The sequence below is a fragment of the Schistocerca gregaria genome, chromosome 2, assembly GCF_023897955.1.
Source record: "Schistocerca gregaria isolate iqSchGreg1 chromosome 2, iqSchGreg1.2, whole genome shotgun sequence".
In the NCBI taxonomy this organism is placed as follows: Eukaryota; Metazoa; Arthropoda; class Insecta; order Orthoptera; family Acrididae; genus Schistocerca; species Schistocerca gregaria.
This window is the reverse complement of record NC_064921.1, coordinates 930,872,544-930,889,594: the sequence shown is the minus strand read 5'-3', so window position 1 is coordinate 930,889,594 and position 17,051 is coordinate 930,872,544. Positions and strand designations below refer to the sequence as shown.

Here is a 17,051-nt window from a genome sequence, read left to right as displayed (position 1 = left end):
TTTCACTCCCCGCACTGATTTGTATCTCCATGCTGCCAGCTGCCAACATCCAATACAGTGTGAGGATGTGCTACTTACACTGCCCCATGCAGTATTGAATGAAGAAAGCCTGCCGAGGAAGCTCAACAGCCCTGAGAACATATTCAAGAAGAATGGATATGGCAGGAGATAAATCTAAAATTCTTTTGCGTAGAAGGATAGAACATGACAAGGAGGATAAGACAATGACATCAGAAGTATGCACCGAGCCTGTGCAGCCTGGTTGAGATGGTAGCCCTGACAGCTGGGGGAGCCTCAAATTGTGCTGTCCAGTCAGCCAGTGGAGCTTCACAGAGGCCCGCTGAGCTGTGTGGTGCCCCAACAGAGCCTGAGTCTGCCTGGGCAAATGTGTGGCTTGGCTGTTCGTCAAGTCATGCTCTGACCAGGTTGCACGCTGTTGTGGGTGCAGAGTAAAATCTCTCTGGCCCATTTGCAAGCAGATTTTTACTTTGCATATTATTTACTGATGCAGTATTTCACCTCCAGTCTTACACTAAATTAATGAATGACTGTAACATCAGGAATAGGATGATTCTTTAAATCGCCTCTATTTCTTGTAGTTGGTAAATGAATGTATTGTGATGTGCATGTTAAAAAGAGTCCATACCTTATGATACTGTGAAAATAGTCAATTTTATTAAAGGTTGTGCTACTAATTATCAAACTTTTTCTATACAGTAAGAGGAATTGGGAAAAAAAATTATTGACGCAAATCAAAGTTAGGTGATTATCTTGTGGCACAACTGTTCTCATACTGTATGAAACTAATCTTTCTCTCACCAACTGCACCTTTCCCCAAGTCAACTCTAGCTTCAAACTGTGCTTATTTGGTGCAAATTTACCTAAAAATCAACAGTTAAAATTTATTATTTCAAGTACAAAACAAAAACTTTGCACTGTGCAAGATATGTTGAATCATTCACTAGAAAGCTTACAGTTTGAGATATCTGTTTAAATTCTAATTAATTGAGTGCTTCGATACCCTATCATTATTTCCTAGTAGAAATTTATTTTTCTGCAGAAGAAAATGTCAAGAACATAATTAATGATCATTTAAAAGGACGTGAAAAAACTTTCAAATACTATTTCCCTGCTCTGTCTAGTAATAACAGTTGGATTCACAATCTCTTGGAAGAGAGAATAATTTTGGAATCCACGTGAATAGTATTTTTAAAATGAGTAGTTACTGGAAATTTTCAGTAACTTGAAGGTACAGAGACCATGTAAATCTTAGTCATTGATGAATTCATGGCTCAGCTTAGAGGCGGAATTCCCAATGTTATCAAATAAAGTAGTAACAACTTTATTACCTGTCTTGTCCACACATTTATGTGAAAAGGATTTTCCTTCTCATGCTTTATATAAAAAATAAATATGGAAACAAACTTCTCACTGACAGTATTGTGAAACTGCATTTCACTTCTGTGCTTCGTGACTTCAAAGTTGTGTGCCATGAATTACAAGAAAGAATTTAGCCATCTCATTTTTTAATGAGACCTTGTGGGTTAACAGAAAAAGGTGGTCACAAGTCGACAAAGTTTAGGAACCACTGCTGTTAGGTAACTGAAAAAATGTCTACCTGACATCAAATTTGCATGATGGAGTCACTAAATTATCTGTTGGGTGCAAATATATTTGTTAAAACTAAAAGCTAAATTAATGAAGGAACACTAACTGCAGTCAAGACAGACATATGCAGTTTATTGAAAATTTTCTTACTCCAAGTAAATAAAGAAATATTCTTCTCACAACACTATAATGACCTGGATGAATTTATTCCTGAAACAAGCAATTAAGATGTTAGAGATTTATGGTAACAAAAATAGGATGCTATGGAAAAATTTCTGAGACATACAGTTGTGTCGCAGTACAACCTAAGCAGATCTTTCACATTTTTCGTAAATATCCCATTCTGTGTATTAGTAATGACATGCCCAGCTCTACTAAATACTCTCTCACTAGAGGCAGGTGTACATAAAACTTCTCGTGCCACTTGTGACAGTGTGGGATAACCTGTTGCCCATGATTTCCACCACTCCAAATGTGACTGTCCTTCATCTGATTTTCCCTTGAACATACACATGGAAACTTCCGACAATTTTCTCCTCATTTGCCCATGATGCAAAGACATTCCTTGCATGTTTTGAATGCACTGATGCAGCGGCTTTGTCCTCTGTATGACATTCTACAAATGATATCAATATGCCTGCATGAAGGATAAATGTAGTGTATAGCTGCAGTTGCCACTTCCTCTCTCTGTTATCAGAAGTTGCTTCATATGATGCAGTACTAGAAATAATGCAAGCAAATACACTGGCTTTATTTCAATTTTTCATTAAAAAGATCCTGGGTGTTTTTCTTCAGCAGTGTTATTTCTTGCAAATGATTGACAATATTGAGGCACACCATCTTATTTAAATACAATCTCTTACCCAATTCTGGGTATCAAAAAATGTATAACCAAAAATTGAATTTTATTTATTTATGTATGCATCATTTTACATAAATGGGAGTGCTTACCTCGCTGTCCACCACAGTCTCCACACAGTGTCCCTGTAGCTGGTATACCTGTGGCACAAGCAGCTGCAGTGTCGGGCCATTATCAGTTTCCATAGCCTTGGGTAGCCTCTTGAAATACTTTGGAAAACTGAACTGTCAACTACCTAGTAATGTAGATGCTAGTTCTCAGACAAGTGTATTTTCCCGAAGTCATCTAAAGCTTTAGAAATTTGTTCATGTTGCATAAAAATGGATTGAAGCATAACACACAAAGTATTCCAGTGACTATCAATGTGCTGCTTTATGGTAAACTGCAGCCATGAATCTTTTACATGGCCACTCATTTTTAAATAAGTTAAGATATTTTCTATTGTTTCCAGTGACATGTAAACATTAGGCCAATATTCTGCAACCGTTTACCCTCAAGGATGTAGCACAGAACAGAGCTAAGGGAGTGGATGTTGCATGGAAGGTGACACTAGTTCTCAAGTGTCTTTTTCATGTTTGTCTCTTGATCAGTAACAAACATAATGTTAGACAGATGGCTTGTAAATATCCCTAATTTGCTCATATTTGCTTCAGTTTCCTCCCATATATGTGTAGCACTTTTCTCCGTATCATACAGGAACTCTGCAACAAACAGGACCCTATTTTTGTAACTCTTGTGAGATTGAATGTGTAGTAAGAGGCAAAGTAGACGCGTCTGTCCACATGTCAGTTACGCATGCACATACATCACCCAGAGCCACACAATATTCATTTGTAACTTGTTTTACGTGTTGAAAAACTGCTGATGGGTGAAGAAGCACATCCTATGCTCTTGCAAAGGTTTACTGTGCTCCTGTTTCTATCAGGGCCTGTGCAAGATCTTGAAAATCTTCTCCTGTAGCTGCACTGAGTAGCTGCAGATATCTTGCACATAATCTTACACACTTTCAAGGACAGTGGTCTTTGTTGATGCCAGAAGGTTGCTACTACTACTGGTATTACTATAGGAGAAGCTTTGCAGATATTAAAATGTCAATCTGGATACTGGTACTGCCATCAGAGAAAGCTAATAATGTACATCAGCCACCACAGTCTACAAAATCCACAGATTTATTTTCATGATCTACAACCTGTGTAAATTATTGACATACCATGCTACCTCCTGATTTCTTCAGGTGATTGCAGGTTCCCTCCGTCGATTTCAGGGAAACATCTTTTTCCTCTTCCTCACATTTTCTAATCCTTTGATATTGGGAGGATTTTTGTTTGATATTGGGAGGATTTTTGCTCTTCGATATGTATTTTGGACATAATTATGTACAACAACCCAAAAGCACTGTGAAGAACACAAAACAATTATGAATTGCTTATGACCTGAACACATCGGTGTTTATTGCTGAAATGTCTGTTGACTCTCAGGCTTGGCCAGGTACTCATACAAGCTGTGGACCTCAACTGCATGTTGTGTTCCCATAATAGTTGAGCTTGACTAACTGCAGTGCAGGCAAGGATATAGAGCAATTGGCCACAGGAAAAACAGAGCAATTGGCCACAGGTGAGCTCAGTTGGGTAAATGGCGTGCAATACACAGCTCTGTATAGCTTATCTACCGTATATTGGCAGAGTGTCAAACAAAATTGTTAGAATCATCGCTTGTCCTAACATTAAATACATTTTCTGTCCATCTCCAACTGTCTGTACTCTATTATGTATGGTGAAAGACAACTTGGGGCTCTATGAACTGGGTGTTTACGATATTCTATGTAAATGCCATAAAGCATAATCTGGTAGATCATGTGGACAGTCAAAAAAAAAGATGCAACCAACTAGAAGACATACAAAACTTAAGAAACCAACCAAATCTGCAGTTGCAGAACATTGCACGGTTACAAAGGACTCAATTAAGTATGAAGAAATGGAAGTGTTGAGACAGACCTCATTGTTTTGGGACTATGTTCTGAAGGAGGCACTGAAATATGAGACGCTGGGGAGTGATCAACAGAGACACTGGCTCCACACTAAGCAAAGCTTGGGACCCAGCACTCAGCCAACTAAAATCACAGCATCGGCCGAGAGCCACTTCCATGCCTGATGGGGTCTACAGAGGGTCCGAGGTTCAAGCCCACTCTTCAGCAATTCTGTCCCTCCACCACTCCAACAACATGGCATGTGACTGGATATTGGAGGAATGGATGTGGAATGATCACAGTACAAAGGAGGCAGGATGTAGCAAAAACCTCATTCTGTGGGCATCACCTGAAGATAATTGCAAGGCACACTGTTGAAATATCATGGTACAAAGACAACTGCACCTTTCTGGACATTCGAGAACAGTGCAAACAGTTGGTTCACTGGGAAGCTTGTTGTTGTTGTTGTTATCTTCAGCACAAAGACTGGTTTCATGCAGCTCTCCATACTGCTCTATCCTGTGCAAGCCTCTTCATCTCCAAATAACTACTGCAACCTACATCCTTCTGAATCAGCTTACTGTATTCATCTCTTGGTCTCCCTCTACAATTTTTACCCTCCATGCTTCCCTCCAGTACTAAATTGGTGATCCCTTGATGCTTCAGAACATGTCCTACCAACCTATCCTTTCTTCTAGTCAAGTTGTGTTACAAATTCCTCTTCTCCCCAATTCTGTTCAGTACCTCCTTATTAGTTTCATGATCTACCCATCTAATCTTCAGCATTCTTCTGTAGCACCACATTTTGAAAGCTTCTATTCTATTCTTGTCTACACTGCCTATTGTCCATGTAGACTTCCTGACACACAAATCTATACTCGATGTTAACAAATTTCTCTTCTTCAGAAATGCTTTCCTTGCCATAGCCAGTCTACATTTTATATCCTCTCTACTTAGACCATCATCAGTTATTTTGCTCCCCAAATAGGAAAACCCATTTACTACTTGTCTCATTTCCTAATCTAATACTCTCAGCATCACCAGATTTAATTTTACTACATTGCGTTATCTTCATTTTGCTTTTGTTGATGTGCATCTTACATTCTCCTTTCAAGACACTGTCTATTCCGTTCAACTGCTCTTCCAGGTCCTTTGCTGTCTCTTACAGAATTACAATGTTGTTGACAAGCTTCAAAGTTTTTATTTCTTCTCCATGGACTTTAACTCCTATACCAAATTTTTCCTTTGTTTCCTTTACTGCTTGCTCAATATAGAGATCGAATAACATTGGGGATAGGCTACATTCCTGCCTCACTCTGTTCTCAATCATTGCTTCCGTTTCATGCCCCTCAACTCTTATAACTGCCATCTGATTTCTGTACAAATTGTAAATAGCCTTTCTCTCACTGTATTTTACACCTGCCATCTTTAGAATTTGAAAGAGAGTATTTCAGTCAACATTGTCAAAAGCTTTTTACAAGTCTACAAATGCTATAAACTTAGGTTTGCCTTTCCTTAACCTAGCTTCTAAGATAAGTTGAAGGGTCAGTATTGCCTCAAGTGTTCCAACGTGTATGCAGAATCCAAACTGATCTTCCCCAAGGTCAGCTTCTACTAGATTTTTCATTTGTTTGTAAAGAATTCATGTTAGTATTTCAGAACTGTGACTTATTAAACTGATAGTTCAGTAACTTTCCACTCCTGTCAACACCTGCTTTCTCTGGGATTGGAATTATTATATTCTTCTTGAAGTCTTGCCTGTCTCATAAATCTTGCTAACCAAATGGAAGAGTTTTGTCATGGCTGGCTCTCCCAAGGCTATAAGTAGTTCTAGGCGAATGTTGTCTACTTCTGAGGCCTTGTTTTGAGTTAAATCTTTCAGTGCTTTGTCAAATTCTTCACTCAATATCATACATCCCATTTCATCTTCATCTGTGTTCTCTTCCATTTCCATAATATTGTCTGCTAGTACATTGCCCTTGTACAGATATCTATGTACTCCATCCATCTTTCTGCTTTCCCTTCTTAGCTTAGGACTGGTTTTCCATCTGAGCTCTAGTTATTCGTGCAAGTGGATTCTCTTTTCTCCAAAGGTCTCTTTAATTTTCATGAATGCAATATCTATCTTACCCCTAGTGAGATAAGCCTCTACATCCTTACATTTGTCCTCTAGCCATCCCTGCTTAGCCATTTTGCTCTTCCTGTCGATCTCATTTTTGAGACATTTGTATTCCTTTTCGCCTGCTTCATTTACTGCATTTTTATACTTTCTTCTTTCATCAATTAAATTCAATGTCTGTTCTGTTACCCAAAGATTTCTACTGACCCTGGTCTTTTTACCTACTTGATCCTCTGCTGGTTTCACTATTTCATCTCCCAAAGCTACCCCATTCTTCTTCTACTGTATTTCTTTCCCCCATTCTTGTCATTTGTTCCCTACTACTCTCTCTGAAACTCTCTACAACATCTGGTTCTTTCCATTTATCTCCTTAAATTTCTTCCTTTTTGCAGTTTCTTCAGTTTTAATCTACAGTTCATAACCAATAAATTGTGGTCAGAGTCCACATCTGCCCCTGGAAATGTCTTACAATTTAAAACTTGTTTGCTAAATCTCTGTCTTACCATTATATAATCTATCTGAAACCTTCCAGTGTCTCCATGCCTCCTCCCCAAATACAACTTTCTTTCATGATTCTTAAACCAAGTATTATCTATAACTAACTTATGCTCCATGCAAAAGTCTACCAGGTGGCTTACTCTTTCATTCCTTACCCCCAGTCCATATTCACCTACTGCTTTCCCTTCTCTTCTTTTTCCTTCAATTGAATTCCAGTCCTCCATGACTGTTAAGTTTTTGCCTCCCTTAACTGTCTGAATAACTTCTTTTATCGCACCATACATTTCTTCAATCTCTTCATCATCTGCGGAGCTAGCTGGCATATAAACTTGTACTATTGTGGTAGGTGTGGGCTTCATGTCTATCTTAGCTACAATAATGCCTTCACTATGCTGTTCATAGCAGCTTATCCACGGTCCTATTTGTTTATTTATTGTTAAACCTACTCATGCATTACCGTTATTTGATTTTGTATTTATAACTGTGTATTCACATGACCAGAAGTCTTGTTCCTCCTGCCACCGAACTTCACTAATTCCCACTATATCTAACTTTAAGTTATCCATTTCCCTTTTTAAATTTTCTAACCTAGCTGCCCGATTAAGGGAACTGACATTCCACACTCCGATCCGTAGAACGCCAGTTTTCTTTCTCTTGATAACGACATCCTCTTGAGTAGTCCCCGCACAGAGATCTGAATGGGGGACTATTTTACCTCTGGAATATTTTATCCAAGACAACACCTTCATCATTTAACCATAGAGTAAAGCTGCATGCCCATGGGAAAAATTATGGCTGTAGTTTCTCCTTGCTTTCAGCTGTTCACAGTACCAGCACAGCAAGGCCATTTTGGTTGTTACAAGGCCAGATCCGTGAATCATCCAGACTGCTGCCCCTGCAACTACTTAAAATGCTGCTGCCCCTCTTCAGGAACCACATGCTTGTCTTGCCTCTCAACAGATACCCCTCCATTGTGTTGTGGTTGCACCTATGGTATAGCTATTTGTGTGGCTGAGGCACAAAAGCCTCCTCACCAACATCAAGGTCCATGGTTTATGGGGGGCACAAGATCATCTATTATAAAAGTGAATTTCAAAAATTGGAAAGTCCAGGTTGAAATATCAGCAACTATGGTAATGATAGACTGCTCCTCACCATAAAGACAACATATTGAGTTGCAGGCAGGCAGGCAGAACGAAATGACTGTTACACATTAAGCTTTTTCTCAGATCCTTCATCATAAAAGAAAAACACACATGCATTCACACAAGCAAGCATGCCTCACACACAAATGACCACTATCTCTGCATGCTCAGGCCAGACTGAAACTGGAAAGTGTTCAACGGTAGCAACACTCTATAGTGGAGTGGAGAAGGGGAGAGATGGTGGGGTACAAATGGCAGACAGGGCTATGTAGTGCAGCATCAGGAGACTGGAGGAACAAAAACAGAGTGGAAAGAAGAGGAACAGGGAAGAGGAAAAGACTGGCAGGTGCATTGGCAGAGAGTAGTGCACAGTAAGATTGGGGTCATGAGTTGGAAAGAGGTGATAGGACAGAGAGGGTGGAATGTAATGGGTAAAGTGTGTGGGGACAGCAGATTACTGTCAGTTGAAGCTGGGAAGGCGGAGGTGTTGTACTCCTGGATTACTCATTAAACACTGGTTCTTGAAACTTAGTTGGTATGCTTCACGTGATAATTCACATGTGTGTTCAAGGATTTGCCAGTTCAGGTTTTTTCAGCATTTCCATGATGCTCTAATGCAAAACAAACAAATATGTGACTGTTTGTACTAACCTTCTGTGTAAACATTCATTATCCTGTATTAGTCCTAATTGGTAGAGTCCCGCACACTCAAAGAATATTCTAGGAGAGATCACACTACTTTGGTGTTAGAAATAGCCTTCGTAGATGAACTATGTTTTCCCAGTGTTCTACCAGTGATCCAAAGTGTGGCACTTTTTTTTTTTTTTTTACCAATGATTGAACCTATATAATCATTCTATATCGTACTCCCACAAATTGTTACACTCCTGTATTTGAGTGACTTGTCTGATACCAATTGGGACTCATCACTGTTGTAGTCATAGGTTGCCATATTTTTGCATTTTGAGAAGTGTAATTTTTTTTTCGTTTCTGAACATTTGCAGCAAGTTTGTACCACATTGAAATATTGTCAATCTCATGCTGGATTTATGTTCCACAATTCTTATAATAGGCTTCTAGGGGTTGCAGAGGGGACTTAGTATGTAAAGTTTTGACAAGGAACCCATGTCTGGAAATGTACCATTCAGGTGTAAAATAAATCTGAAGATAGAATAATTTCCATATTTCCCATTTTGCAGTTCACACAGTGGAGACAGTGAACTCTTACCTGTGTGTTCTACAGGAGCCCATAGTATGGCAGTGTACCAAATACTTGTTGTCAGGTGTTCTTCTACATGGTGAAAGACATATTCTTTGAAACTGAGTGTGTGGCACATCTATGGAGCACCACAATCAACCCTTCTAGTTGTGATTGTCCCAGTTTCTTGCAGCCACTGTTGTAAATGGCTGAGAATTACTTGTGATCTCATGTTTACAATAGGGAATGATGATGGTGCTCTCTTCTCAGTTTATGTACATACCATGTACATTCATTGAAAATTTGAGGTGTGTAATACCAAAAGATAGAAAAGCATTCCTTTACATTGAAACATTTTCATTTTGAGAAATGAGTGTTGAAAGTTTCTGCCATTGTCAGTACTTATCACAGACAAAATACCATACAGAGATGTGTGCCCTTGTTTCATTCGGGTCCCATCCACAGACACACTGATGTCTATTATGATTTCAGGGCCATCTTCATCTCCAATTCCTTATTAATAATTACTTCTTTGACAGCTCTTTATGGTGATACATTAAGCTGTGCTAGTGATGCGTTTTTAAATATGATTGTTCAAACTGTGTAGTCTTGGAAATGATGGAGGCATGTTCATAATACCAAACAATGCATAACATTTCTTTCTGTATACAAATCTCAAAGTGATAAAAAATTCTACAGGAACACTCTTGGATGTCTGCTTGGAACAAATATGGTAAAATCTTCTTTTTACACTTCTCAGCAGACTGCCCCTAAAGTGTAAAATGCAGGAAAGTGTAAAATACAGGAAAGCATAGGAAACACAATAAGATGTAGATATTGTGCCTGTTGTTCTGTGTGTACAAAGACTGACAACTTTAGTGTTACAACCAATATTGTGTTACATGTTTCATTTACCATAGCATTATAATGATAATCAAAAATAAGTCTCACATTAAAACATGAATATCTTTTTAACACGGTTCCACAAAAGACTTTTTCTTCCTTGTTTGATTTACACCATTGAACATGACCAGAATGAAGAAGAAAACACACATTTATGTGTTTAGCACTCAGCCACTGTGTTTCTGATAATCATAAAGATAGTGGCTGAGTGCTGACACATACAAACACATGCGCAGGTTTCCCTCATCATTCTGAATTGTGTCCAATGGTGTAAATAAAACACGGAAACAGAAGTCTTTCATGAAGCCACATTAAAAAGATATTTATGTTCTAATGTGAGACTTATTATTGATAATCATTATAAAATTGTGGTATATAGAACTTGGATCACAATATTGGTTAAAACACTTAAGTTGGCAATCTTCATGAAGAGAGAACAGTAGGCACGAAATCTACAGTTGTGGCTGACAAGGGATCACTTGGTTCAGGGACATCTTGGGTGAGAAAGAGGTCAGAAATTGTCATCATGTTCTGGGGCATCTTGGAGAGGAATGTTTACATCTGACAGGTCATACCAACCTAAGATTGTGCACCTAGTATGGATTATCGTATTTCACATGGAAGTAACTATGATTAATGAAAACCCATTAGAGAGACAGCCACCTTCAAAAGCGGTGTGTAATACAACCCACTGAGCAGAAGGAAGGTTGCTACTAGAGTCACAATCATCATTAAGGCAGTGACTCAGCATACTTTCCCACCCTTCCAAGCTCTGCGAACCTGTAACACAGATGGCAGTGACCGAACTCACTGACAATGAAAATCTTGCTTACCATGCTAACACTATGCTAGATGATCAATCACTATACTTATAGTCAGCATTTCTGATTTGTTCTGAGGCTAACTTTGAACAAGAGTACAATACACTTTTTGCAGAAATCTGTTTGAAAATCAAAGTTAAATGTCATGATAATGTCAAAGAAAACTTCAAATGTGGGAAATGTTGTAACACATAATTATCAATGATGGGCGAGCATTGTATTAAGAGAACAGGACTTCTGTTCGACTCAATAAAAATGAACTTCAAAAGCAGGAAAATGCAAGATGCGGGAACGTAAGAATGGGGTTTTACAGTATAACCATAGTGTTCGTAGACGATGTCGAAGACACCTGCTATTTCCTACACACACTAAATGTCTGTACTTTTATTCTGTTTACACAAAGCATAAGAAAGATGATCTAAGTCCACAAGTATCTACATCATTGTTTGAAATTGTTTGCCACCATTGATATTGGCTGCCAGTATTTTCAAATCGCTTCCTATCTTCTATGACGATGATAGCAGAGTTTCATTCAGACACTGAACTTATTTCTGTCATTGCTTTCAGTATACTTATTCCCATCAGATTTGTGCTTTATATTTTTGCTTTATTAAAGCCTTTTTAATGTGAACATAACTAACAAATATCATTTGCAACTGCAAGAATGCTTGGGTAACAACTGTCCAAGTCACATTACTGAATCCCAGTCAAAGTGGAGTGCAAAAAATGGAAATTAAAATATTCATCAACATCTTGGTATGAAATCAGAGAAGCAATGATAGAAAAGGTGAAAGAACTAGAACAACAATGAAGAAGAAGCAAACATAAGTGTTGGAATAAGATATGTGATGAAGCGATAGTGCGTTGACTAACAGCTTGGAAAAAATGGAACTCTGACAAAATGGAGAGAGGCTGGAACACATTCATTGAGATCAGAAAACATGTATCAAAAATTATTTAAAAATGGAAATGTAAATATAAGAAAAAGCAATTTGAGAACATAGATACAGTTTTCAGACAGAACAACACTAGGGATTTCTATAAAGTTTTCAAAGAAGAAATAAGAGGCTACAAGCCAATGAGCCTATACTTCAAAGATTCAAAGGCAAACTGATTACCAACAACAAAGACAACAACGAGTTACTAGCAAAATACCTAAAAAATCTTCTAAACTGCAAGGAACCAATATGATGACTAATTTTCAGACAGCCTCAAAAGAAAAAGCCACATGCAGAACCACCATCACTATATCAAATTGAACAATACATTGGCCAGCTGAAAAACAACAATGTGCAACATGAAAAAGGGATATTAGCTGAGGTGTGGAGGAAAGTGGGCAGCTGAAACTATTCAAGGGTATTAAAGATTGCTGGAAGACAGGAAGAATACCATATAACCAGAAACAAGCCATAATCCATCTGCTACTCAAGAAGGGTAACAGGACAGACACAAATAATTACTGATACATATCTCTGCTTCCAATCACCTACAGAATTATATCCAAAGCTCTACTGAGTAAAATAAAAGATCATGCAGAAGACACATTTGGTGAGTACCAAGCAGGGTTCAGAGAAATAGATCATGCCCAGAGCAAATTTTTAACTTGAAAGCTATCCTCAGGATCAGAACAATGTGGAACCTTAACACAGTTGTTACATTCATTGATTTAAAAAAAGCCTATGATTATGTAGACCGACAGACAAGCAAACAGAGAGCCAGTATTCCTAGCACTGGAAGAAACGGGTGTCAAAAAAACCACCAGACAGGCAGTTGAACAGACACTCAAAGACACAACTTCGAAAGTTAAATTTCTAGGAGAGGTTTCTGTATCCTTCAGAATTAGCAAAGATGTTTGGCAGGGCAGTGAGCTCTCACTGATTCTTATCAATCTGGTCTTAGACATGGTCATGATAGAGGGGGATGAAAAAACTACAAGAGAAAAACATTGAAGGAATCCATATAGGACAAGGAAGAGGAAGATCTGAGGTGATACATCTCACTTTTGTTGACAATATTGCAGTAATTTCTAAGAACAAACCAATAAAAAGAAAGTGATATAAGCACTTCACAGAACTGCAGTTAAAATTGGGCTACAAATATCGTCTGAGAAAATAGACTACATTCAACATAAACACAACAAAAAAAAGTACATACAAACACACATAGGAACATCAAAAGAGCTGATAAGTGTAAGTATTTGGGAGACTGCATACAATCAAATTGGTTACATCACATCACAAGTAAAGGAAGATCAAAGAAAAAGGAATCTCACACAAGCTGATATAATAAAAGTTCAGTATCATTCCAGGCAAAAATTAAACAGCACACAACAGTAATTAAACTGGAAGCTCTTTATGGATCTGCATGCCCAACACTGAATGGAAGGGTAAACAAGAAGAACTGGAAAAGAAAGATAGAAGGAAAGGAAAATACTCAGAAAAATGTTAATACCACAAAAGAACAAAGATAGCAACTGGATGAAGAGGAGAAATTAAGATCTACACAGAAACATAGGAACAGTCACAGTCACAATAAGAGGAGATTAAAGTTTTATGGCCATATGTACAGAATGAATGACAATAGGCTAATGAAGAAAATTTTCTATTTCATTTTCAAATTAAAAAACACCTGGAAGAGACAAGAAAGGACTTGAGAAAACTTAATGTCACAGAAGACACCTTACAGGACAGGGAATGTTTCAGGCTAATGATCAGTACTGCAAAATTCCCTGTCTAATAACAAAATTCACAACCTAGGTGGGCGATGTCAAACAAACAGAAGCTGGCCATCGGCAAATACATGAAGAAGCTCTGAGAAGATAAGAAGAAGAAAATTGTCCTTTTGTCTTAGGTTCTGAAAGGTCTACAATTGGCCAAATTCATTAAGGAACAAAAAGTAGTCTTTTGCGTACAGAAGTCTTTGCATAAAGCTGAAATCAAAGATAAAACTTACTGCTTTTGTAGTTCCACAGACTGTAAACAAAGTCATTGGTGTCCAGCAAAAGTGTATGTGACACACAACTTGCAGACTCTCAGATTTTATTAGTCTTAACTCGTTTCTAATATTATTTGAGATGTAAAACTATCAGAGAATATTCTATAGATACTAAGGGTAGCAGTTTTCAAAATGTGATTTTTTGGCCATTTTCACTTATGTCCCCCCACCCCAAGATCTACCACTAAAAGAAGTGTAACAAGGAAAACAATTAATTTTTGACAAAATAATTTAATTGGAGAGATAAAAAATCTACTCACCAAGTGGCAGCAGAACACAAATGGAAAAGGAGGTTATAATTAGGCACGCTTTCAGGGCCAGTAGCTCCATGTCAAATGTTCTGTCCTATCCAGCCTTGGCATTCAAGGCAAACATATTTGTTCGTATGTAGAATCTTTACAGCAATACACCACTATTCTCACCTCAGTCTTCATTGGACATAGTAATCTCACCATCCTAGTACAAAAGCAGATTTCCTGAACCATCCCATCCAATCCTGGTACTGCTCATCCCTCCAAACAACAACTTCGGAGCACACCACTGATCACTCGGTCTGGAATGTGTTAATCAGCTACTTTGAAAAGACCATCACTTCGTAAAATCATCTGAGAGTTTGCCCACCACACCTAGTATAGCTTTTTGTCACCCTTCCAATCTCCGCAATATTCTTGTCAGACCATATGCTCCTTCTGCACCCATCTCCCTACCGTATGGCTCCTACCCCTGTGACTTTCTCCACTGCAAGACTTGGCCTATCCGTCCTTCTACTTACCACCTATACCAGCCCTGTAACTGGCAAAACATATACTATAAAGGGAGAGCTACCTGTGAAACAACACTTCATATACCAACTGTTACATATACACTGTTTGGCCTTTTACATCGGCATGACTACCACCAAATTATTGGGATGAATGGGTATAGGCAGAGGATGTATACTGGCAAAATACAATATCCTGTTACAGAGCATGCTCTACAACATGTCAGTCATGACTTTGGTGCCTGTTTTACCATACACATCATCTGGATTCTTCCCTCAGACGTCAGTTTCTCAGAACTCCACAGGTGGGAACTAGCATTACAACATGTCCTTGCGTTTTGCTGTCCATCTGACCTTAATTTATGTTACTTTCTCCCATCTCAGCATTTCTTCACAGTAACTACTCTTTTCTTCACTCCATTATAGTTTTCTAATGTATTTCTATTTTTCACTGCCCCCTCCGACCTCTGTTACATACTATGTACATAGCCTTTCACTCCTATGACCCATGCATGATGTTTAATCAGTAATCTCCAATGCAGTCCCCATCAATCAGTCTTTCCTTCCCATCCCATCAGGTAAGTCTCCCATGACCCACAGTTATGAGTGTCTTTCTTGAAATCTCCCCTTTTCCTAGATCTCTCCAGTCCTTTTCCTTAACCCTCTTCCTTCCTCTTCAACCTTTCTGCCTGAAGAAGGAGCCACTGGCACCAAAAGCTTGCCAAACTATAACCTTCTTTTATGCACATGTTCTGCCATTGCTTGGTGAGTAGATTTTTTTATCTATACAATTAAATTATTTTACTAAAGGAATTGTGTAATATTGGACCCAAGGATATCACACCAGCACTCGTAAATAGCCCCTTCACTATACGGAGAGAGTTTTATCAAAATATTGACGGATTTTTGTTATAACATACCATTCTCTTCACAAACCAATTGCTTACTAAGAACAAACATCGTTGTTACTGGTGTTCTGTTTAACAGGTAGTGAGTAGAGCAATTAAGAGCATTCAAATAAATAAATTGTGTTTAACTTGTCTTTGCATATATTATTTCATATTTTTGGAGACTTTGTTCAGTTCTTCATGTGTTCTTGAACTCTTTCAGTTCTTGTTCATTGAAGGACCTGATATTCCACTTTTGGGCGACAAACCATACAAGTTGAAAGAAACACTGAGAACTGTTTCACCATCAGGTGGTGTAATAACAACAACAAAAACAGTTTTCTCAAGACCAGATACACAAGGTATGTAGAATTTACATTAGTAATTTTATTAACGTTTGGCTGGTTCTGTCCCTAGTTTTAATCAAGTGGAATTTTAATTAGCTCTGACTCTAATCTTGATAAAGTAGTACAGAAAATGGAAACTGATCAAAGATGGAAGGTTTGGTTGAGTGATATGTAGCTGAGAAGTGGCAGTGTAGTGGCTGGGCCAGATAGGTAAGAGAGAGGCATCGAGATGTCAAAGGGGCTGGAACAAGCCATCCAGAGATCCAACGGGCTGGAACAAGCCAAGCAAGGAGTTGGGCAGGTATTTAGTGTGCCAGTAAGCGGAAGCCACCTAGGTTTCCCTGCAGGGGGACAAATAGTAAAACTGAGCCACCACATGACTGTGTCAAAAACTAAAGCTAATATATTCACTGTAAACAGTAAAGCTACAGAAAATCTGATTACAGCATTGAAACTGCAATAAAGATAAGAGTTCAGTAAAATTAGTGCCAAATTTATGTAACAAATAGAATTAAAGTTATTGATGTTCATGTGTAAAATTGTTTATAACAAAAACAACAAATAAAACAGATATGTTTTGTATGAATATGATACACTATTTTTCTAGTTATTGAAATCAGCTACAATATCAGCATATTAGACATACCAACAAACCAGCAATTTGTTATAAATAAAATACTGAATTGTTATTATTGAGTTCCAAAATGAAGAGTTCTGTGAAGCTACACAGGTAAGTTAGTCTATGCATGAATTATTTGTACTACTGTTTTTAATTGTTTATGTTTATTTTACAAGTAATTTGGGAATTAGTTGGTGTAAGGAAGTTATTTGAACAATATAGTGTGAAATTAGCAAGAGAGAATAAAGTAGCACATTTGACTAGCAATTGCCATTCCATTTATATAAATTGTGAAATGTAACTTAAAGTTGATTGTTTGGTGATATT

General features: G+C 38.0%; 1 protein-coding gene across 1 annotated transcript in view; it reads left to right on the top strand.

Moving 5' to 3' along the window:
• Nucleotides 1-17,051, top strand: part of LOC126335373 (phospholipid transfer protein C2CD2L) — a 568,714-nt gene that overhangs the window by 462,852 nt on the left and 88,811 nt on the right. The window contains exon 8 of the mRNA XM_049998583.1: nt 15,982-16,120. Coding sequence (XP_049854540.1) covers nt 15,982-16,120 — 139 coding nt within the window. The remainder of the gene's footprint in view (nt 1-15,981; nt 16,121-17,051) is intronic.